Raw genomic sequence first — 26020 nt, 5'->3', positions numbered from 1 at the left:
TGTGTGTGTGTGTGTGTGTGTGTGTGTGTGTGTGTGTGTGTGTGTGTAGGATTGCTTTGTTTATTTGTTTAAGGAACCAGTTTGATCTTTTCCCCTTGTACAAGTACCTGGGTATTTTTAGTTTTTGTCTTTTGTCTCTCTTTCAGTGCTGGTGCTGGATATATCTTTAATACATTAATTTAATTGAGACTACAGGCATGTACTAGCTTCCAAACAAGCTCTTTCTAAAATATTGAAATAATAAGTTGTCCTTTTTCCTTAAATTATCAGTTTTATTATGCCATTTATTAATTTCTTTAAAAATATTTGTGAGTACTTACTATTTACCAGCTGTTAGGTGGATGTAAGGATACATACATAGCATCTAAAAAGTGTAATAAAAATTTTCACAATCTTTACTTTCATGGAACATAGTTTAGTCATCTTTATAATTGGGCTTAAAATATATTAATTGATTTTTTAAACATCATTTTCTCTAGGTAAAGAAATATATGGTACATTTAAAATATAAAACACTGAATATTTTACATACTTAGTATATTGTAGCATTTGCATTTTTTTCATCTTGTAAGAAAAGATTTCACTAATATTGTAAATTAAAGTTATTTTCACCATAGTTTAAATCAGTTTCAGATTATGGCTTATGGTGTTAATATTTAGGATCAAAATAATCATGATTATGTTGTAAGCATAATAGTGTACTAAGTAAAAAATATTTTGAAAATTTTTTATTAAAAATATTTTAATAACTAAGACCTTTTATCAGTAATTTGTGGACAGTATTCAATTGGCTTTATAAAAAAGGTACAATTATTTTCTGTACACTTTTTCATTTTTCCCAACATGTTAAGATATAGGTAGACAACATGTATAATTTAAAAACATATTGATGTTGAATGAGAATTCTGGATTTTAATATAATAAAATGATATAATGAATAAATTAGTAAATAAATGTACATAACTGTTAGATAAATTGGTGATAGGAAAGATGCTTATAAGCTACTTTAATACTGTCTTACTGGTAGCAGCCATTTTTGTGAAGGAATATTCTTTTTCTTCTTTTTGGTACCCTAAAGCAGAAAACACATCTTCATTTCTATAAACAGTTATATTTTTAAGGAGTACTTTATGGTGTTCGCAGAAAGAAGAGATTTGAAAATCATCACCAGTTAAATTGGGAGTCATTTTGTAGCATCTTTTTAACAGCTGTTTGACCTCATTGATTCTCAGTTCATAAATTTTATTTTGAACTCTTTTGTCCCAGCACACATGCTAAGGTGTGAGAAAAATTCTTTTTTCCACCACTTTCATGTCTCAAGTTTATTGGTAAAATATTTTCTAGCTCTTCCATCACTTTGGACCATGTCTTTCTCAGAAATAAGTTTTTAAATTTGAAGAATTCTTTGGTAAAACAAAATTTCAGCTCCTCTAAATCAGTTTCTTTTCCCTTCCCTTTGAGAGAGAAACACATTTGTGTTTTGGTATTTATTTTGTAACCAAAATTCTAAAAACTACCTAATTGTTCTCTGGTTTCACTGTAGTCTTGAGTCCCTGTTTTGAGCAACTGTACCTTCATCGTTTATATGTTTGTCTTTGCTATTGCTGAACGTTGTTGTTTCAGGGTTATTTTCTTAAATTGTCACAGTATAGAGCACAAATACTAAAGGTTAAATATTTTTTTAGTCATTGTTCTGTTTATAAAAACTGCTAATTTTACATTGTTAGATTGTTTATCTGTTGCTTTAATTCTTCCTTTTTCCTTTTTAATTATACTTTAGAAAACGTTGGGGATAATGTACTTAGAAACTGTACTGTAGATTAATATTACTTATCTGATTTTAAGATTATAAAAGAGTATTGTTCCCTGGTATCATTTAAAGCTTATATAAAATTTATTAGAATAAATAATATAACTTAGATATTTTGGTTAAATAGTTCATATTTTGCTGACTAACATCAACAATGTCTTATTATGGCATACTTAACTCTTGATGTACTATTTAGAATAAGTCTATCCCATTTATTATCTCTGTATTTTATATTCTTGCCATGTTAGGGTGTTGATGACCAAAGTAAATAAAAATATCTTTATAGAATAAAATAGGGTAAAATAATTTTATGTTTTTATTTTCCTGAAGAAGAAAAAATTATCTTCATATCAGGAATGACATGACATTGTCAGACTTCCTGAGTAAAATTGATAGATTTATTTTCAGCTTCATTAATTTGTGGATACATGGATAAAATACTGTATTTTTAATTCCTATCTATAGTAATATAATTTAAACTTCATTATTTCTGGAAATCTGAATACTGTTCAGTCCAAGATTTAATTGAGATCTTTCTAGAACCTCATCTCATGAGATTAAATTTCTGTAGGGAAAAGTTTCCAAAAGAAGAAGATTCTAATGCCAAGCCTTGGAAAACAAGTCTTGACAGTATGTACACTTATTATTGATAGGAATAGCCTCAGAATATCCTTGATACAGCATTGCTGTTTAGAATCACAGAGTGTCCTAATTCATATCCATGTAATTAATCACATCTTGATTATAGATGTTAGATAAGGGAGATTTTCTCATAGAGAAGTCTTCTGGGGCTATAGTACCCAGAGGGCATCTCCATGGAAGAGTTACAACTAGTTGAAACCCTTGAAGGATACAATGAATTTTATCAAAGAAGGAGTCAAAGAAGGAAGGCAAGTACATTTAGAGACCTAAGCATTCTTCTTGTTGTATCAGAGGATTAATTACAAGGGCATAATGAGAGAGAGGTAGGGAAAAGTGATAGAGATGACCTTGTAGAAGTGTTGAATTCCTGGTTAAGGAGTTTGTGCTTCATTGCCTGGGTGAATGGGGCAGTTCTGAGCATTTCTGATCAGGTTTGCACTATTTTTGGATAATTAAACACCGTGCCAAGCATATAATAGGTGGTTGAAGAGCACAGATTGTGGTACTAGGCTGCCCGGATTCAAATTTCAGCTTTTCCACTTACTAGCAGAATGTCTTTGGTCAACAGAAGGTACTTAACTGTCTAAGTTTCCTAATCTGCAGTATGGGAATAATAATTACACCTACCTAATAGGGTTGTAACGAGGATTACATAAATTAATGCATGCAAAGCATCTGAATTTGATGGGCACATAGTAAGCTTTCAGAAATATTTACTGAATACTTATTTCTATTAGCTGTTATAGTTACTACAGTGAAGATTTTTAAAATAATTACTTGGGGCTCAGTCAGTCGGTTAAGCGTCCGACTTCGACTCAGGTCATCATCTCGTGGTTGGTGAGTTAGAGCCCCACATCGGGCTTTGTGTGCCCGATAGCTCAGAGACTGGAGGCTGCTTCGGATTCTCTGTGTCCCTCTGCCCCTCCCCTGTTCACACTCTGTCTCTCCCTCTCTTTCAAAGATAAATAAACATTAAAAAATTTAAATAATTACTTAATCTGGTTGTGCTGTATTGGTTAAATTGGAGAAAGGATTACACCTTTAGTCCTTAGGCAGAGTTAAGTAAAATATCACTGACAAACTGAGTGTAATTTTTTTTTTAATTTTTTTTTTAACGTTTATTTATTTTTGGGACAGAGAGAGACAGAGCATGAACGGGGGAGGGGCAGAGAGAGAGGGAGACACAGAATCGGAAGCAGGCTCCAGGCTCTGACCCATCAGCCCAGAGCCCGACGCGGGGCTCGAACTCACGAACCGCGAGATCGTGACCTGAGCCGAAGTCGGACGCTCAGCCGACTGAGCCACCCAGGCGCCCCAGTGTAATTTTTTTACATGCCACAAAAACCATATCCTGCCTTTATCCAACCTACTCAGATGGTTTATATCACTTTTAAAATTCTCAGATAATTTGCAGTTTGTTGTTTAAGCCCTATTTAATACTAACATTTCATAACATTTTATAATTTACAGCATACCTTTACACGTTTTACCTCCTTTTTACAGCATACCTTCACACGTTTTACCTCCTTGGATTTTCACCTCATCCTTTGACACTCCTTGGTACTATTACTCACATTTTATAATAGAGAAAACGAAACTCATGGTTGTCCAAGATCATACAGCAAGATGGAGCTCTTAATTACCACACTGTAATTCTGCTTGGCCCTTTTTTATTATTCAAGTATAATTAACACACAGTATTATGTTAGTTTCAGGTGTACAATATAATGATTCAGCAATTCTATATGTTACTCAGTGCTTATCATGATAAGCATCCAATATGGTCCAATATGAGAATCGTCTTCACCTATTTTACCCATTCCCCCCACCCATCCACCTCCTGTCAGCTATCAGTTTGTTCCCTATATTTAAATAGCTGTTTTTTATTTGTCTCTTTTTTCCTTCATTTTATTTCTTAAATTCCACAGATGAGTGAAATCATACGGTATTTGTCTTTCTCAGACTGACTTACTTAACTTAGCAGTATACCCTCTGGGTCCATCATGTGGCTGCAAATGGCAAGTTTTCATTCTTTTTTATAGCTGAGTAATATTCCATTTTATATGTATACCACATCTTTATCCATTCATCTATCAGTGGACACTTTGGTTGCTTTGATATCTTGGTTATTGTAAATAATGCTGCAAAGGAGTGCATATATCTTTTCAGATTAGTATTTTTGTATTCTTTGGGTAAATACACAGTAGTGGAATTACTGGATCATATGGTAATTGTGTAATTAATATCTTGAGGAACCTCCATACTGTCTTCCATAGTGGCTGCACCAGTTTGCATTCCCACCAGTAGTGCCCCGAGGGTTCCTTTTCCTCCAATTCTCACCAACACTCATATTTCTTGTGTTTTTTATTTTAGCCATTCTGACAGGTATGAGGTAATACCTCATTGTTGTTTCGATTTGCATTTTCCTGCTGGTGATGTTGAGCATCTTTTCGTGTGTCTGTTGGCCATTTCTGTGTGTTTGTTGCAGGCCCTCTGCCCATTTTCTTTTATTTATTTATTTATTTATTTATTTATTTATTTATTTTATTTTTGGGACAGAGAGAGACAGAGCATGAACGGGGGAGGGTCAGAGAGAGAGGGAGACACAGAATTGGAAACAGGCTCCAGGCTCTGAGCCATCAGCCCAGAGCCCGACGCGGGGCTCGAACTCACGGACCGCGAGATCGTGACCTGGCTGAAGTCGGACGCTTAACCGACTGCGCCACCCAGGCGCCCCGCTCTGCCCATTTTCTAATTGGGTTATTTGGGGGATTTTTTGGTGTTGAGTTGTATAAGTTCTTTATATATTTTTCCTATTAATCCTCTATCAGATATGTCATTTGTAAATACCTTCTTCCATTCAGATTGCCTTTTTGTTTTGCCTTTTGCTGTGTAAAAGCTGTTTATTTTGATGTCCCAGTAGTTCAATTTTGCTTTTAACATTTAAAGAAGAATTAATACTGATTCTTTTCAAACTATTCCAAAAACTAAGAGACCAAGAAGAGCTTCCAAATTCATTCTATAAGACTAGCATTACCCTGACACCAAAATCAGCTAAAGACACTAAAAAAAAGAAAACTACAGGCCAGTATCTCTGATGAACATAGATGGAAAAATCCTCAACAAAGTATTAGTAAACCTAATCCAATACCGCACTTAAAAAAAAAAAATCCTTAAGGACAGTCAGGTGAGATTTATCTTAGAGATGCAAGAGTGGTTCAGTGTTTACATATCAAACATGATACATCACATTAACAAAAGAAAGGATAAAAAACATATCATCTCTTGCTCCTGGGTGTCTCAGTAGGTTCAGCTTCCAATTTCAGCTCAGGTCATGATCTCATGGCTGTTGAGTTCAAGTCCTGCATTGGGTCCTGTGCTGACAGCTTGGAGCCTGGAGCCTGCTTTGGATTCTATGTCTCCCTCTGTCTCTGCTCCTCCCCCACTTGTGCTCTCTTTCTCTCTCTCAAAAATAAACATTAAAAATTTTTTTAATTAAAAAAAATATCATCTCAACATATGCACAAAAAACATTTGACAAAGTACAATATCCATTCATGATAAAAACTCTATAAACAATGTAGCTTCAAAGGGAGTATACTTCAATGTAATAAAGGCCATATATTAAAAACGCACAGCCAACATCATACTCAATGGTGAAAAACTGAGACTTTTTCCTCTAAGGTCAACAAGACAAAGATGCCCACTCTCACCACTGTATCCAACATAGTACTCGAAGTCCTAGCCACAGCAATCAGACCAGGAAGGCAAACTACTAGAACTAATAAATGAATTCAGTGAAGTTGCAGGTTATAAAATTATCACACAAATTTCCTGCATTTGTGTATACAGAAATAAAGTGGCAGAAAGAGAAATTAAGAAAACAATCCCATTTATAATTGTACCAGAATACAGTACCTAGAAATAAATATAACCAAGAGGTGAAAGACCTGTACTCCAAAAATTATAGAACACCGTAGAAAGAAAGATGACACAAATGGAAAGATACTCATTCCGTGCTCATGGATAAGGTGAACCAATATTTGTCCACACTACCCAAAGCAATCTACAGATTTAATGCAATCCCTATTAAAATACCAAAGCATTTTTCATAGAACTAGAACAAACAATCCTAAAATCTGTATGGAACCACAAAAGACCCGAATAGCCAAAGCAATCTTACGAAGAACAGAGCTGGAAGTATCATAATCCTAGATTTCAAGACATTCTATAGAGCTGTAGTAAGCAAAACAGTATGCTTTAAAAGCCTTTGTATTGAAGAACTATATCAGAATAATACAGAAAATTTAAAAATTGCATTGTATACCCACTACATACCTCTGTTCTGCAACTTGCTTTTTGTTTTAATTCTGCCTTTATGCATGTAAGAACCACTCAGATATTCCTAATCTCATTCATAGATTTTTACTTCTGGTTAATAGTACATTGTGTCACTATGCCACGTGTTTAATCTTTCCCCCCAATAATGGACATTTAAGTTTTGAATTTTTCTCTATCACATGTAGTGATGAATATTCTTCAGTATTCTCCTTGTATACATATATAATAGTTTCTCTAGGGTAGTGCTTAACAAAAGAACTTCCTGCAGTGATGGATATGTTCTGTATCTGCTCTAATACAGTAGGCACTAACTGCATATGTCTGTTGAGCACTTACACTGTGAATTAAGGAACTATATTTTTTAAATTGTGTTGAATTTTAACTGACATAATTTTCAATAGACACATACAGCTAGTGGCTATTGTATTGGACAGAATGGGCTCTAAGGTATCTAGGAGTGGAATTCCTAAGTCATAGGTTAGGGACAGCTTCGGTGCTTCTAGGTATCACCAAAGGGTTCTCCAAAGTGATTGTTTCAGATTTACCTTTCCGGTAGCTCAGTGTGAGAGTTGCCGTTGCTCTACATTGTGACAAACACTTAGTATTAATACTGTGATAATAGGCACTAGAAACTAGATTGTCATAGGACTGGGAGTGCCTGGAAGACCCTTAGGTAAAAATATTTGTACAACTAGAGGCAATACTTCAGTGCTGTGATGCCCTCGTGTGATTAGGTTTATAGATATGTGCCCTCTAATGTATGGTGATAGAAGGGTGGTACCCTACCATACAATAGGGAAAATATACCAAATTTTTAAGTCAAATGTGAGTCTGTGTATTGATTATTGACTAGAAGATTATTGCTTGGTACCTTTCCTTAAACTGTCTTTATTCTGATTATTTTGCATGTAGAGGTATTTATTTTTTTTAAGTTTATTTATTTTGAGAGAGAGCACGTGCAAGAGAGAGAGAAGCAGAGAATCCCAAGCAGGCTCCACGCTCAGCACAGAGCCTGATGCGGAGCTGGAACTCAGAAACTGTGAGGTCATGACCTGAGCAGAAGTCACACACTTAACCGACTGAGCCACCCAGGTGCCCCTGAGATATTTATATTTTTAAGATCATATGTTAAGAGATTTCCCAAACCATTGATAGCTTTTTTTTTTAAAGTACTGTTTTCCTTTACAAATGGAGAGTTGCTTAATGGTTATTTTACGGAAATTTGAGATTCTTGACTCCTGATCCCAAGTTTTGTGATATTTGTTGGTCTGAAGCAATTATCTTTTCTTTTAATGCTTATTTATTATTTTGAGAGAGAAAGAGAAAGAGAGAGAGGGAGTATGAGTGGGGGAGGGGCAGAGAGAGGGAGACACCGACTCTGAAGCAGGCTCCAGCCTCCAGGCTGTCAGCACAGAGGCTGACTCGGGACTCCAACTCACCGACCTTGAGATTATGACCTGAGCCAAAGTTGGATACTCAACTGACTGAGCCACCCAGGTTCCCCTGAAGCAATTCTATATTTTATAAACTATATAAAATAACATGGCAATATTTTTTTTGAAAGGTGTTGGTTTGTTATATACCAAGTCTAAAGGCTCCCTCCCCATCAAATGTCTTATTGTAAATCTACTCTATAATCTTGGAAATATTGTCTTCATTTAATTTAATCTGAAATCTCTCGGTTTTTCACCCATCTGTATACATTTACAATAAAATACAATCTTACATTTTATTACGAAAACCACTTCTCGTATTGTTAGGTATAGAAAAGACTGAATCTGTAGTTGGAAGGTGTGGCTTCCAATTTGGACTCTGCCTTTACCCAGCCTCCTTACCTGAATCATCAGCATCTGCAAAATAAATTCTATGTATCACATCCTGTGGGTGGTGATTCACGAGAGATAATATTGAAAAGCCCTTTGCAAACCATTACACTGTATGCAAATTAAAGTGGTATTAATATTATTACTGTGTATATTTATATATTTTGCAGTACAAAAATACTTAATAGTTTGGTAAGAGAATCAGAATATTGTGGAATAAAATAATGTAATTAAAGAGAAGAAGGTTCAAGTGATAGGCATACTAATAAAAATGAATTTCATAAGAGATAAATGGAGATGGTTTTATTAAAAATTATATTAATGATTTCTTAGGCAAATTAAAATGAGGACTATTTTACATGAAGTCCAGCTAATTCCTCTGCAATTCACTCTTTTTATAAATACTCTTGTAAGGTTAAAGGGTTTTTTCTTATTTTAGAAGATAATCATAAAGGTAGTAAGAATTTGCCTTTCCTGTTTAGTAATGTTCTATGAACATTTCTCTGGGTCATTAAATAGTCTCTTAAAACTTCATTTTTAATTATTGACCAGTGTGTTTAAATACTACTGTTATCACTGAAAACCTTTAGCAGAGATTTTGAACAATTTTGAATCCTGATTTAAATGATTTTTGAAAGGAAGTCTTTTTTTTGTTAAACATATTTTAGGAGTAGGAGATAATAGATAACAATTGATTAGTAAAGATAGAGGGAATGTTACAAATGGTAGTAGAATGGAGAATTTTGTAGAAAGTTTCAACTAGGATACTCAAATTGGATTTAAAAATAAATAGGGAGCCCATTAACTACCAAAAGCAATTATTTTGAGTAAACAAAATGAAAAAAATTGCATAAAGATTTGAAAAATCTCAGAATGAAAAAGGATATTAACATAGTTGGAATAAAGTCTGGATGGTCCATAATTTATGTGATAGGAGTTGATTTGCAGCCAATGGTAGATTTTATAGAAGAATCATAAATCAGGAATGTTGCCAGAGATATGTTGTAGAAACATTAGAAGCAAGTAGGAGGTCTATCTCTATAATAAGGAAACATTATAAATTTCATCTGTTTATTATATTACTATCTTTAGAAGTCTAAAGAAAGGAAATTTAAAGAAACCTAAAGAATGCAGGATTTTGCTAAATTGACAATTAGTTTTTCAAAGTCACCTATGTGGGAATTGTAGTAAAATACACTGTTAAATCAGACCACTCTGGACTCTAATAAATAAACGAAGCTTACTTTTATGCCAGGTACCTGCATTTTTTAGAAATCTGGATTTTATCTGAATGCACCTGTAATATCATATTGTAACATTCTAAAAAAAATCTCTTGGATCTCATGTTGTCAAGGAATTATATATTATTTTAATCGAAGCTATGCATATAAAATCAATTCATTCTAAAACTTAATGTTTGAAAATCAATGCAAGAATAGTATTTAAGAGTTGTACAACTTTATTAGTGTAATAAGGAAGAGACTGCCTAATCCTGTGAAACTTCATAGTGTGCAGTGTATGTAATGTATTTAAAAGTTAAAAGGCTACAATGGTTTTGTTATTTCTTTTCTCTCTCATAAGCCAGCCTAACTTTTCTAGGCTTTCTTTTGTTCTTGTGTGTGTGTGTGTGTGTGTGTGTGTGTGTGTGTGTGTGTGTAGTGTTGTCAAGCAATCTCTTTCACATCCTGTACTTACAGAGTTGGCTATTTGATCCTATGTATGGGAATTTTGTATTTGTTCCTCTTAAATTTCATCTTATTAGTTTTGACTCTCTTCCAGTATTTTGAGATACTATAGAATCCTAAATACTCTCATTCATTATTATTAGCTGTACTTCCCAACTTGGTCTTTTGAAAATTCGATAAGAGTGATTTATATGAATTCATTAAAATTAATGATAAAAACTATTGAATTGAGCCAAATCCTGTCATGTTATTAGAAACTTTAGTTATTATTTGGATCTGGTATTAAGGCAGCTCTAAATCCATTTTACTATGTTTTTTGTCAAGTCTGTATTTCTCAAATATATTTTTTTTATGTTTACTTTTTATTTTTGAGAGTGTGCGAGCAGGAGAGGAGCAGAGAGAGATGGGGAAAGAGGATCCAAAGCAAGCTCAGCACTGACTGCAGAGAGCCCGATGTGGGGCCCAAACTGCAAGATCATGACCTGAGCCCAAGTCAGATAGATGCTTTAACTGACTGAGCCACCCAGGTGCCGCTCCAGTATATTCTAAAAAGTATCTAAACTTAGTCATTTGCACATCTTTATAACATCAAGTTTTATAATAGTGATGTTGTTTCTCAGTGCTGTCATGGTAATATAACCAAAAAAGGGAATAGGTTTGTCTTGATTTATTCTTAGTTAATTCATATAACTCTTTATATCACTTTCTATTCTAAGTGCTCAGAAACGTTCTGAAGAATGAATGAATAAATCAATGTCGTTAAAGATCAAAAACAGTTTTCTTACAAAATTGAGGTAGCACTTCCATTTGTCTATATTCTAGTGTATCTTTCAGTAATTTCTCTGAGATCACACATGGGTTCTTTGATGACATCAATTCTTCAATGCAGTGCATGTTCATTTAATTCATTTCTTTAAATATATTTCTTATGTGATCAGAGTTTTGTATATACTTTTCACATTGAGCATACATTGTATACTCTGTATCTTCTTAAATCATCTTGCAAGTCTGTACCCCATTTATAACTTTCATGAGCAGATGAGTACTTACCAGCTCAACTCCAACTGTTTGCTGGAGAAAAAAAGAAAAAAAAAAAGTCAAAGCTTATATTTTCCTTAAGATAGAATGTGAAAATCTAGCTTCTTACTTTTGTAACCAGTGAGAATATTTTGAGAAACTTCAGAGGTATGTTATATACTAATGAAATTGCCTATAATTTAGCCATCAGAGGAAAAAAAATGATAAATATTGTTGTCATTATTACTTTGTCATGTTTTGTGGATTTGTGCACATGACCATTTAATATTTGTATAACTGGAAAAAAGGTGAGTTTTATTATTGCCCCATCATAAAACCATTTGTTGATGTAAAATTTCTTATTTATTAAAAAGTTTGTATTGAATAAAAAGTAATTTTAATGTGAAATGTATGAAATTCTTAGAAAATTTAATAATTAGATGACTCTATTTTTGTTCCTCTATTATTATAAAGCCTTTCTTTCTTTTGAGAATGTGAAATACATGATGAATGTTTTAGTATTCATTTTATCACTTGGACTGGAATTATAGAGAAATCATTTCTTACATAATGTTCTGTTTATACTCAAGGAATTATTATAGAGCCTATTTGTTTAAACACAAGTCTCTGTATCCTCAGTGTACTTTTGGATTTTATAATACGGAGTGAGACTAGTGGATTCAGTCTGAAAGCAGACCAAAGCTGCTTTCTTATCCATTGTTGCAATAACAATAACCAGGCGTCATGTATAGTTTATTAAACATGTTAATTGAAATTACCACTTAATCCCCATGAAAACCTATGTAGGTACCAGTATCCCCTTACAGAAGAAACTGATATTCACTGAGTTAGCTGACTTCTCCAAGGATATATATCTTGTAAGTGGTAGAACCAGAATTTGAATGTAATTGTGACATGAAAATTCATGTTCTTAGGGCGGTACCTGGCTGATTTGGTCAGGTAGAACACATGACTCCTGATCTCGAGGTTGTAAGTTCAAGTGCCATGTTTGGTGTAGAGATTACTTAAAAATGGAATCTGAAAAAATAAAATTCATGTTCCTAGTACAGTTTAATTATACTGCACTTTCTTTGACCATGGAACTCTAATGGTAGCCAACTGTCTTGCAAATGTATGTCATTCATCATAGCATGGGCTGGGTCAGAAAATGTAAGGGGGTCCTAGGAAACCTATCTCCTTTATTGGAGGTATAATTAAGAAGTACATATCCTGGCATTTGTGAATCAGTTGTGCTGATGAATGTATACAAAACCTAAGATGAAGATGGAGCTCTAGAAATCACTAATATTGAAGGGACAAACAGAAAAGAATCTAGTAAAGGAGATTAAAGAAGGACAGTTGAGGGAGTGTGGAACCACACAAGCTCATGGAAGAAATTTTTAATAATGAAAAACATTTCTATAATAATATCTTCCAATATATATAAATCATTTACTTAGTGTCAGATACTACTTTGCATGAAGTAACTCATTTGACTCTCTTCAGTGACTTCACTTTTCAAATGAATAAAATGAAGCACTGAAACTTTAATTTGCTCAAAGACACCCAGTGGTTTGTGACAGAGCTAGAATCATCCATCAAGGCAGGCTAAGTGTGCAGTCTGTGCTCTTCACCACATGCTACACTGCCATTTTGAATTGTCAAATATCCAAAAAGGTTAGGTGAGTTAATGACTAAATGTCACCCTTTATTATTTTTTTAATATGAAATTTATTGTCAAGTTGGTTTCCATACAACACACCCAGTGCTCATCCCAACAGGTGCCCTCCTCAATGCCCATCACCCCCTTTCCCCTCCCTCCCACCCCCCACCATCAACCCTCAGTTTATTCTGTTTTTAAAAGTCTCTTATGGTTTGCCTCCCTCCCTCTCTTTTATTTTTCCTTCCCCTCCCCCATGGTTTTCTGTTCAATTTCTTCAGAATCCACATAAGAGTGAAAACATATGGTATCTGCCTTTTTCTGTATGACTTACTTCACTTAGCATAACACTCTCCAGTTCCATCCACATTGCTACAAAAGGCCATATTTCATTCTTTCTCATTGCCAAGTAGTAGTCCATTGTGTAGGATAAATGTCACCCTTTAGATCTGATAATTAGAAAATCAGTTGGGGATCTTTTCCAGGAAAATTTCAGAGGACAGGTAGGGGTGACCAACCTGATTGTTCTTGGTTAGAGAAAATAAATTGTGAAAAAATAGAAATACTGAGAGAAAAATAGATTTCTGGTTAAAAGGGAATGTGAAAGAAAGGGTGGTAGCTAGAGAGGATGCAGGGTCTTAGGGAGAACCTCTCTCTCTTCAACATAGTTTTGCCTGAAGGATAAAGATACAAGAGAGAAAAAGAAAAAAAATGATTGCTCTAAAAGCCCCAAGGGAAGAGAAGGGCAGAGACAAGAATATTTGTTATTTATTCAACTTCGTATGTTAAAAGCCTACCAGGTGTCAAGGCCTGTGGCTAAGTTCATGGAGATGAGTAAATAGACACTGACCCAGCTTTCCAGGGTGAAGTGAATTAACAGTATCTTGACCTTTCGAAGAGAAGAGATGCTTCCTCTAAAGGTCTCTGTGAAGGAAGCAGGACAAGTATTAATGTCTCTGTTTTATAAATGGAATAGCCTTGGATTTACTGGTTCTTGTCCTTGCTCCTTTCACTTCAGGTACCAGAGATATGATGTTCCAAGTCAAAGAGATGTGATACTCTCCGTATTAGAATTTGGTTTTAAAATCAATAAGGGTGCTAGTTTTGATTAAAATAAACAAGGGAGGAAGCATATTTTTCAGTCCCAGTCCAGACCTGCTGAATCACAGTTTCTGCAGGTGGGAACTTAACATTTTTAACAAGCTCCCAGGTGATTCTTCTGCACTCTGAGGATGAGAACTCCTGCGCTAAGTTTTTGGTCATGGAAATCTGCAGTAGGTCTCAGCCTGATGGTCAACTATTTATATCCCCTGCCCTGTATACTCTCAAAATTACTATTATTATAGACACTTGGTGATAAAAATGGAGATGTTTAATTTAATCAAGACGTATAAATTTTACTTCTTACATTCCTATTTTCTGGCTTAACATTCTGTAAACTTACTGCTCTCAACTGAGCTGTAAGTAATGAATTTTATTTCTTTACAGTGAGCTCCCAAGATATGCCTATTCAGCAGTGAGAAGTATAAATGGTTCAACATGAGCTGTTCCTTATGTAAACATACAAAAGGCCTGACCCAGACTAAATCAATTTAAAAAGGAAAACATTAAAGCTATGTTTCCTGTTATATACTTAAGGTCTTCTTTGGTTCCTTATGATTATATTATTGACCCAACTATTGCAGACTTTAGTTTATCCTCCTACACCACCTGCTGAACGGTTCAAATGGTATGGAAGATGAGTTTCGGAAGGGCAAAGCAATTACAATTATAACTCCTACATTTTAGCCAATAAAGCAGCTTTTTGTGTTAAGGGCAAGGAAGTTATGGCTATCTTGACTCACCCCCTTTCCTGATTTGAATTGCTAAGTGGTCTTAAATACTGTAATAAGGAGAGAGAGCAAAGTTGGTAGAGCTAGAGGTATGTGAATTTGAGACAAAAAAATTTGATTCTATTTATGATATCAAACATTTCCAGGAAAAATTTAATTAGGAAGTGAGTCAATATAAGCTTTTCTTATTAAGGTATTTTCATTGTATTTTCTACAAGCTTTGTTGAGGTAAATTGAGAAATAAAAATTGTATATGTTTAAGGTATACAAAGTGATCGTTTGATATATGTATATAATTTGAAATTATTACCACCACCAAGCTAATTAACACATCTATCATGTTACAGTTACCTTTTTTTAATGAAAATTCTTAAGATCTGCTCTCTTAGTATATACCATTAATTATCATAGCTATTTTGTACATTAGATCCCCAGAACCACTTATTCATCTTATAACTGTAAGTTTGTATGTGTATTGTTTTTTCCCAGTTTTATTGAGAAATAATTGACATATATCACTGTAGTTTAAGATTACAGCACAATGGGGCACATAAGTGGCTCAGTCAGCTAAGTGTCTAACTCTTGATTTTGGCTCAGGTCGTTATCTCATGGTTTATGAGTTCAAAACCCGTGTCGGGCTCTGTGCCAACAGCATGGAACCCACTTGGGATTCTTTCTCTGCCCCTCCCTTGCTCATGCTCGCTCTCTCTCAAAAATAAATAAACATTTAAAAAATCATTATAAAAAAAGATGTATAGCATGATGGTTTGATTTACATATATTGTTGAAATGATTATCACAGTAGATTCAGCTATTATCCATCTTTTCATATACATGCAATAAAAAGAAAAGAAAGAAGAAATAGAAGGAAAAATTTTTTTCCTTGTGATGAGAACTCTTAGGATTTACCCTTAAAACTTTCCTGTAGATCATGTAGCAAGCGGTGTAGCTATAGTCATGATGTGGTACATTACATCCTTAGCACTGATATATCTTATAACTGGAAGTTTGTGCTTTTTGACCACGTTCTTTAATTCTTCCCCTACCTCTGATAACCATAAGTCTGATCTCTTTTTCTGATCGCTCCCTTTTTTTTTTTTGATTGCACATATCAATGAGATCACAGAGTATTTGTTTTTCTCTGACTTATTTCACTTAGTATAATACCTCCAAGGTCCATCCATGTTGCCACAAATGATTTCTTTGTGTGTGTGTGTTTTTTTAATGGCTGAATATTTCCTTGTGTGTATGTGTATATTACATCTTTATCCATTAATTCATTGATGAACATTTAGGTTCACTGCATTTTGTAAGGTAGACATTAATATTAGGCATTTTGGTTCTTGCTAAAGTTTAAAGCTCTTTTCCTATCGTGAGTTCCCTAGTAAAGTATCATTTTATTAGAATTCTTTGCTCTAATGAGTTTGCAGTTTCTTATGCTATGAAAATCTAGTGCACTAAAAGCTGTCTTGATTAAAATGTATTTTCATTTTTGGCTTTGCATTCAAATTGTCTTTCACTTCTTTTTTTCCCCCCTAAATTGTTTTTTACTGATAACAACCTGTTTTTAAGTTATAAAGTCATATACTTAGGGAAAATTGCATTTTAAAAATTGCAAGATGATTTCTAGCATTTGGAGAAATGAAAATAAATTATCTTCAAATTGTGTCTGTACTTATACCTTCAAGAAAAGATATAGTTAAATACATCTTTTGCAAGACATCTTGTTCTCTTATTACTTATTTAAAGTTAATATGGTATTTGAACACATTTTGAATGTTTTTTATATTTCATATTGAAAAAATACTTTGAATATTTTATAATGACTGAAATGGGTTTAAGTGTACATTAAACAAAATGGGCATCTTATACTTTAAAAAATAAAGATGAGTATTTCAAGTTGAGGAAAAAAATAAGTACTTTGTGGAAAATGAAGTGAATCAATGCACCATTGTATGTTTTCTGACTTGAATTGAAAATAAGTCATAAGGATCACATAATTGGAAAGAAAAATTAGATTTTATGACCTAAGTCTGAAAAAAAATTACCCCGTATTCATTTTTAACAGAAAAATCAAACCAAACTTGTAAAGCTAATTCTTTAAATATATTTGATTTTTATATTAACCTAAACTAATAAGCCAAATGGCCTACCTGTATTATTTGTAATAGTAATTTAAATTTTATATTGGGAAAATGCACAAGAATACATTGTTTTTTAGATTTGATATCTCAGGAGGCTAAAAAATTATTGAGGAAAATACGTTTTTTAAAGATGCAACTGTATTTTTAATTGGCCTAAACTTTCCATTATCAATTGTTTGTTATCTTAGAAAATGTGGGGGGCAGGGGGCGGTTATTACAAACTAACCAGCATGCTATTAAAATGTTTTTAGATTGATGAAACAGATCAAATTAGAAAATTTGGGTAGAATTCACTCAGTTTGAGTAATTGAATTGAGGGTCATTCGTGCTGTTTGCTCAGGCTTCTGCTTTTTCAGAACCCTCTTGTGTGCTTTATCTGGGTGAGCCTCTCTTCCCTCACTTAGTAATCATTTCACTTTCATTTAACATTTTATGTAGAGACTGAAGAGATCATCAAAGTAGGATGATTTTTTTTCTAACACTGAGGTTTTTATGATGTGGCAAGTTCTACGCTAGACTCCTTCTCTTAATTCTTACGATTAAAACAGAAACTAAGCTCTTTCTCTACTCTTGACTACTGTACTATTACATAAATTCTGTAACTTTTATGGCAGAGGAGAAAATGCCAATTTGCTAGATAAGCCTGACCTGTGGGCTGCAAATCTTCATCCCCAAGGCTGGGCCTAGTGCATTCTCGGACATTTTGTGATGGAAGGACCTGTCTTTGGCTTGAAGCCTCACTAGCCTGAGGCTTTACTTCCTTCCTTCTCCATGCGAACCATTCAGAGCATCTTCAAAGTGTCTGGATATGTTACTCTCTCACACCTCTGGGCCTTTGAACCTATTGTTCCTTTGCCTGAAATAATTTTTTTCATTATATGAAATGAGATTGGGATTTTTTTTTTTTTTTGAACTCCGTTAAATTCTGGACCCTTAGGTCTGGGTCAGGTGTCCCACTTACGTGCTTCCAATTGCATTCTATACCTAACCTTTTATAGAATTAACTGTTTTGCTATTGCCTATAAATCCCCAACTAGACTATAAGCTGAATTAGGGCAGGAACCACACAGGAACCCAGTATCCCTAGGGCCTGACATTGGGCCTAGCATGCAGTGCTCTACTAAATATCCTTTGAATGAATGAATGAATGCATGCATGCAAGTTTGCTCATTGGCCAGAGGGCTAGTTAGGAGAAGAGTTTTGACAGTCTTGAGTAAGACAAGAAATAGGGAAGAACTTGGATGCTTTTCACTAGTTATTACATTATCAACAGTTTTAACTGTCAAGATAAAGTTTTAAAGTAGTCATTTCCACATAGAAAAAGAGCTATAAAAGGAGAAGTAGCATTATATTTGGTGGAAGAGATGAGAGGACAACCTTTATATAAATCCCACGGTGAAAAGGATAAGAAATCTCTTTAGGGACAGTGATAAGTTAGAGGAGAGACTTTTTTTCCACAATAAATTGTAAAATCTTTGTTCCTATAAATCTTTCTAATATCCTCTTATTATCTGTTTTATCTCTACAGCATCATAGTTGAGTTTTTTAATTGCAAAATTAATTTATTAGGCTTTCTATCTTTTTTTTGTCTCAAATACTAGAAGTTTGTCTCTTTTGGGCTTTGTTGATCCTTCTGTGTCTTTTTTATTTCATTAATTTCTGTTCTTATTTTCTTCTAGTTTTTTTAGTTTATTCTACCTTGTTATGTTTAGCTTATTAATCTTGGACTTTACCAACATCCCCCACCATAGTAGTACACAGTTATAATTGAAGAACCTACACTGACATATCATCACCGGAAATCCATAGTTTACATTAGGATTCACTCCTCGTGTTAAATGTTCTATATATTTGAACTCATGTATAATATGGTATGTCACGTGTCCATAATTACAGTATCATACACAGTACTTTCACTGCTCTAAATTGAGCACCTTTTCATCTACCTGTTGGCCACTTGTATGTCTTTGAAAGAATGTTTATTTCAGATCCTTTGCCCATTTTTAAATTGGTTACTGGTGGCTTTTTGTTATTTAGTTGTATGAGTTCCTTATCTATTTAGGATATAATTCCTTACCAGATACATGGTTTCCAAAATTTTCTCCTATTTCAGAGGTTGCCTTTTCATTTTGTTGATACTTTTCTTTACTGAGCATAAGCTTTTTAGTTTGATAGACTCCCACTTATTTATTTTTGTTTTTGTTGCCTTTGCTTTTAGAGTTAAATCCAAGAAATCATTGCCAAGACTTTTGCCAAGGAACTTACCCCCTATGTTTTCTTCTCGGAGTTTTGTAATGTCAAGTCTTTCATAACTTCCTGCATAACTATAGCACAATATCAAAACCGGGAAATTGACATCAGTACAATCCACAGCTGTATTCAGATTCAACAGTTTCTGGATGTACTCTTATGTGATAATGTGCATATAGTTCTATGCAATTTTATCACATATGTAGATTATTTTAACTGCCATTGCAATCAAGATACAGAACTTACCACCAAGAGGCTCCCTAGGAGGGCCATTTTTAATTCACACTTTCACTGCTTATGTAGCCCTTTGTGACCCCAGCTTTATATGCAGGGTCTCCACTTAAGCTGATTCATCACCTTGGGTGGGCCTTGAGTTTTAAATCTCCTCCTATGTAGTTACCAGAGCAGAACATCAGTGTCTGTGCAGGATTCAGCAGAAACCCTAAGAGCAAAAGCTGGCTTTGGCAGGTGCTTCTTTATTAATGTCCCTGGTTTTGCTTGGGCGCGCATCTAGGGTGGGGGAAGTTTGAAGTTTCTGTTCCGTTGTGCCAACTCTGAGAGGTGTTTAAAAAAATTTTTTTTCAAACATTCTGGTTGTTTCAGTCCGAAGATTCGTCCGTGGTTTCTGATGTGCCTTATTTTGGAAACAGGTGAACCTGGAAATACTAAAGAACATTTATCTTGAGAGTTTTCATTATGGTTTTACATAATTAGGAAAATGGGCTTTGTTTTATTCTTGGTGGTGATGCATTTATGATTAGTTGTAATTTGATATGTTATTCATTCAGAACCATTTAAGAATCCATTCAGAAATGGGTGTAAAATTTATAATGGACCTTTTTATGAGTAGTTTAATTTCTTGTCATATATTTTATTCCTCTGTATTAATTTTAATATTGAAATAACTAAGGCACAGAGAAGTTAAATATTTTCTCCAAGCTCATGATCATTGGAAAATCTGAGAGTAAAGTTCATATGAATCTTTCAGTTATCCAGTTTTCTACAACTCGGATATAAATGGTTTTACCATTGGCTTTTAAGTTAAACGAACTTTCAAATCACGTTAAAAATACAGATACTTATTTCAAAAACAAAGAAAAAGAGAAAACATGAAATCTCCAACCCTGATTCTTAGAAAGCTTGAAATTTTAAAATAAGCATGCTTAGAAGTATCTGGCTATTGCTAATTATACAGACCATTTGCATAGGGAAAAGAACCTGTGGGAAGTCACATTTTCCACAGATAGATAGGAGGAATATATCTCAATTTAAGACCAAGAAAAAATGTGGGGAATTTCAAGCCTACATGAAAAACTCTGATGAAATTCAGGGTTTTGTGGTTGTAATCTTATGATTATATATAGCGTCCATGTGCCAAGGGAAATAGATTGATGTTAATGCTGGGCTGGGTTACTTTGTCTTTTAATAGAGCACTGATTATATTTCATAACATACTTTTTCTTTAGGGATTCTTCAAGTATTTTAGGTCACCTTAAAAATATGTTTACGCAATTTATTTAAAGTGTGGAAAGCATTGGCTAGTTTAAAATAAGGAAATGTAACTTTTCTATGGGGAATAATAATCTAAGGAATAGGCTAGACCACCAACTGCCCAAGATATTTGCTGTATGTTTGAATTTATGTGCATCCCAATCAGAAGTTTACTGTTTAAAGACTGTTCTTAACTACTGTGGACAGATAGGTTCTCCATTTGAGATGTATCAAGATTTGTGTCAGTTCAAATCAGTGAGTTGAAACAGCATTTACTGATGGCTTGATATGAAAGAAGAGTATTCTGTCAAAACAGTGATATTCTAAATGTTACTCCATCCCATCTGCACCCTCATTCGTTCTTTTTTTTTCTTTGCCTTCATTAGGGCAAATTGAAAAGGTTCATGTCCATTTTATGGGCTTTATTTCTAATGCAATTATTTGGTTCAAGTAAAATTTTAGGCTGTTTTCCTTTGCATGCCCAGTCCTCCTAGACTGCAATTGTTCAAACTTAGAAAAGAGAAGAAAGGGAAAAACAAAAACAAACAAACAAAAAAAACAGCTTCAGCTCTTACCTTAGGGATCCTGAGAATTCATCCATCTCTTTCTCTGGCTCCTGCTATGGTTTCTTGACCAATGCCTGTTTGTTTCCCTATTCCCTCTTATAACCCCCTCTGATATCTCCCTCTTATAACCCCCTCTGACATCTCCTTACCTGAACTGCCTGCTCATTTAGTTCCAGTTCTCTCCCAGCTCTTCTCTTCACTTGAATTCATTAGTATCAGCCCTCACCTTGCCTGGCGCATCCGATGCTATATCCATTCCCTAGCATCTGGCCCACACACCTGCCATCTTGAGTCTCAGTAGTCCTCTACCTGCCATCTGTATTTGACCAGCCTCTGGGCATGGTCTGCTCCACACTGCTTACTTTTAGTCTTAATCAGATTCTTACCCTATTTCTGTAGTTTTTACACCACAACCCATGCTTCCCCTTCTCACCACCCCCTGCCAATTAATTTCATTAATGTTCAATTGCTGTAATTAATTTAGTTGTATTTTTTCTAATAACTGAGATTATAGATTTTTTCAATATTTGTGCTAGTAAAAATATTTTTATTCTCTATATTATTTCACTTTTTGTGCTGATTGAAACTTTCATTAGGGCCATATATTATTTTCCTTTTGATAACTCCATTTAAAGCATTTGTGAACCAAAACAAAACCAAAAAGTTCCCAAGTTCACACAAACAGGTTTACCTGACCTCTGAACCTGAACCCAGTTCTTTCCTGCCCACCATATTGTCTTGTTATTTTCGTTCTAAAACCCTCATGAAAAAGTTAACAATTTACTTCCTCTAATTTAGCTTTATGTTACTGATAATTTTATTCATTTGCACAACATTGGGGCTAGTAAGATCAAAGTTTCAACTCTTTATGGGTCAGTTATCCTCACTGTGCCTCTATGTCAGTAAACAATATAGTCTTCTCAACAGCTTAGTCTCCTAAACAAGGGCAAAGGGTAAGGGAGTACAAAAGATCAACAAGGCTCTATCACCTTTCCTAACAAGACATCAAAGGCCTGAGGAAGGGAGGTTATTAGCATTGGAGAGAAGACTAGGTTTAAGTCAGAAAACCTGGATTTTTAAGTTGTGGTTTTGCTACATACTACCTCAGTACCTTTGGCTAAGTCTTTCTACCTCAATTGTTTCCTCTTTAGTAAAAAAGGAGATAATAGAGTCTCCACAACATCTCAAGGATTGAAATCATGTATGTGAAAGTATTTAGGAAAACAACACAGTGCTGGGAACAATATTAAAAAATCATTGTAGGGTAGAGTACTGGACATGATAACTTTGGGGTATACATTCAAGGCCTCCTATGTGGCAGCTTACCTGCCTCAGAGATTTGAATAGCCCAGTGAATCCATCAGTAATCCAAAAGAAAAAAATGATAATGTTACTATGTTAGTGAACAAAATAAACAGAATATTTTATCTATTCACTTTTTTTCATTGCCTTTTCAGGAGAGCTTTGAACTTGGGAATTCTTCGAGATCCTGGATCAGAAATTGAAGATAGACAATACCAAATAGATCTGCAGTCCATCAATATTGGTACTGCACAGTGGGATCAACTAAAACCGGAGAAGGAAAGTGGCACACGAGGGGTGCTAACAGAGAGTGAAAGAAATTCTCAAAATCCAGCCCTTGAGTGGAATATGGCCAGCAGGTAGGAAATTATTGAGCAACTTTCTACACTTTCTAATATTTCATTACCAGAACAGTTAGTGATAAAATCTTTAGCATGCCCAACCTAAGTGCTTTGGTACCACTTCTGCATTTCATGACAAACATAAAATATATTTTGTAATTGTAGCTAATGATTTTTCTTGGAAATCTGTTGCACTGTAATTATTACAAATTTAAGACTGTGTCAGCATTTTGTTTTTTTTAAAGCTTGCTATTGATGAAAGACTGTACTTCAGGGCTAAGGATACATTCACATTTTTCCTTGAAATCCGTTGTATTCAAGGTCAGATTATTTAAGTCTCTCCTTTCTGTTTATGATGATAAGAGGGGGAAAGTAACGAAAGCTCTGGATTGCCTTTATTTTTTTAGTCCACTTTAACTAAAAGCACCTATGTTCACAGAGAACATTTTTAAAGGAATTAGTCCTGAATGTGAGTTACAAGATTTGTAGAGAGCCGTTGCCATCTCACCAAGACTACTCGTGGTTTCTCATCAGAAAGTTAGGTAGAATTGTTTGCTAGAACAAAGATACTAGGCATTAAAAATATTTTTTTTATATTGTAAACCTGAAAGTCTTTATGATTTTAAAAAGCATTCACTATTTTTTTCACTTTTCATATTGTTTGGTGTGTGTGTGTGTGTGTCTGTGTGTGTGTGTGTGTTTGCTTATAAGATTCACTAACATTAGTTGCTTATAACACACCATGGTGGTTTGTTGATTGAATTTCTTTAAAACATTGTGTGTAAACTTTCTTGTATGCCTTTTGCAATGCTGATTGCTTTGGGGTTCTGCCCTTATACTACCAAAACTATATTTATCTACGTCTTGGCATTAATAATAGCAACAACTTTAATAATTGCTTATAAAATGCTTATCACTTAGCTAACTTATTTAAATTAATTTTAACAGTAATGCTATAAGGTATGAATTGTTTTCTCTAATTCTACATGAGGAGTCTGAGGCCTCCCAAGGTAAATAATGTGCCTAAAACCAAATACCAGGTGGCAGTCTGCTGCTTCTTCAGGCACCCACATTCTTTTCTAATTTCATTGTGGCCCTTTTCATAATGAGCTTCTTTCAGCTTCCTGAAAATAAGGTTTGTCACTTGCTAATAGGCCTTGGTATGTGAACTCCGCCTGGAGCTCTCTTAACCCACCCTGTTTGCTTGCCTAACTCCCATCATTCATCAGGCCTCAGAGTATAAACATCACATTTTCCAGGAAGTCTCCCCCTGAGCTTCCATGAGAACACAGAAAGTTCCCCTTCTGTGTGCTCTTAACATATCACTTAGCATATGCCCCCTAAATTTGGGGTGTAAATTTGGGTGAAAAATCTCCCACTGCCGACCAAGGTACATTTCAGGAGAGGGATGCAGCCAACACTCCCAGCAGTTGGTCCTGCGTGGTGGATCTGGTGCACACCTCACATGCACTGCGCCAGTCCTGATCTGTTAACATCACATATCAGCCAGGGCCCCATCTTTCCTCCGCTTCACTCATTTTTCAGATCCATGAAATTCCACCTTACATAATTTATAGGTCATCTTAAGAACTGCAAATTCTAGGGGCGCTTGGGTGGCTCAGTCAGTTGGACATCTGACTTCGGCTCAGGTCGTGATCTCACAGTTCACGCATTCGAGTCCCATGTCAGGCTCTATGCTGACAACTCAAAGCCTGGAGCCTGCTTCGAATTCTGTGTCTCCCTCTGTCTCTGCCTCTCCCCTGCTCATGCTCTGTCTCTCTCTCAGAAATAACCATTAAAAAAAAAAAAATTAAAAAAGAACTGCAAATTCTATCAACAAAGAAGGTGGGGTTATTTTCCTAGGAAACTTTATGACCGTCTCTCCTTAACTCAGCTGTATCTCTCCTATTCATTCTTTAATTCATTTTAGTAAAGAGTTTGTGTACCTGTGTGTGTTTTAATAATATAATTGAAATTGAGGCGCCTGGGTGGCTCAGTCAGTTAAGCATCCGACTTCAGCTGACATCGTGATCTCGCGGCTCACAAGTTCGATCCCCATGTCGGGCTCTGTGCTGACAGCTCAGAGCCTGGATCCTGCTTCAGATTCTGTGTCTCCCTCTCTTGCTCTGCCTCTCCCCCGCTAGTACTCTGTCACTGTCTCAAAGTAAATGAGCATATAAAAAATAAAGAATTGAAATTCACATAATAAGATGAACTATTTAAAATGAACAATTCACTGGCACTTTGTGTATTCACAATATTGTGTAACCGTTACCACTGTCTATAACCACTACCTCTATCTTGTTCTAAAACATTTTCGTCATCCCAAAGTAAAACCCCTTACCCATTAAGCATTTTCTTCTACATCTCTCTCCCTCCCCCTGGTGCCTGAAAAACACCAATCTGCTTTCTGTTTCCATGGTTTTATGTATTCTGGATATTTCATATAAATGGGATCATACAATATGTGACCTTTTGTGTCTGGCTTATTCACTTAACATAATATTTTGGAAGTTTTTCTGCATTGTAGCATGTGTCAGTATTTCATTCTTAGTTATCATTGGATAATATTCCACTGTATGTAAATACCAGAGTTTGTTTATCCATTCATCTGTTGATGGGCACTTGGCGTGTTTCCACTTTTTAGCTATTATGGATAATATTGCTGTGGACATTTGTGTACAAGTACCTGTTTCGCTACCTGTTTTCAGATATTAGGGATATATACCTAGGAATAGAATTTCAGGGTTATATGGTAATTCTATGTTTAACTTTCTTCGGGACCTGCGAAACTATTTTCCACAGCAGCTGAACCATTTCACATTTTCACCAGCAATGCTCAAGGTTCCAGTTTCACCACATTCTCACCACCACTTATTTTCCTTTTTTTTTTTTTAAACTATAACCATCCTTTGGGTGTGGTTTTGATTTGCATTTCCATAATGATCAGTGATATTGAGCAGTTCTTCATATGCTCTGTGACCATTTTTATATCTTCTTTGGAAAACATGCTTATTCAAGCCTTTTGCCCTTTTTTAAATTGAGTTGTTTGGGTTTTTGTTGATAATTTATGGGATTTCTTTTTTTATTCTAGATGCTATACCCCTATCTGATAC

At 34.7% G+C, this 26020-nt stretch overlaps 1 protein-coding gene across 6 annotated transcripts in view; it reads left to right on the top strand.

The window, feature by feature from the left end:
• VPS13B (vacuolar protein sorting 13 homolog B) overlaps window positions 1-26020 on the top strand; it is an 805502-nt gene that overhangs the window by 490618 nt on the left and 288864 nt on the right. For 5 of the 6 annotated variants that reach the window (XM_049633567.1, XM_049633568.1, XM_049633569.1 and 2 more), the window contains exon 31: window positions 22719-22922. In XM_049633567.1, coding sequence (XP_049489524.1) covers window positions 22719-22922 — 204 coding nt within the window. Of the gene's footprint in view, window positions 1-22718; window positions 22923-26020 lie in introns of those variants that run through there. The other variant, XM_049633572.1, reaches the window with a different exon arrangement.

The sequence above is a fragment of the Panthera uncia genome, chromosome F2, assembly GCF_023721935.1.
Source record: "Panthera uncia isolate 11264 chromosome F2, Puncia_PCG_1.0, whole genome shotgun sequence".
Taxonomy (NCBI): domain Eukaryota; kingdom Metazoa; phylum Chordata; class Mammalia; order Carnivora; family Felidae; genus Panthera; species Panthera uncia.
The sequence above is the reverse complement of the archived record's forward strand: the minus strand, read 5'-3'. Positions and strand labels throughout refer to the sequence as shown.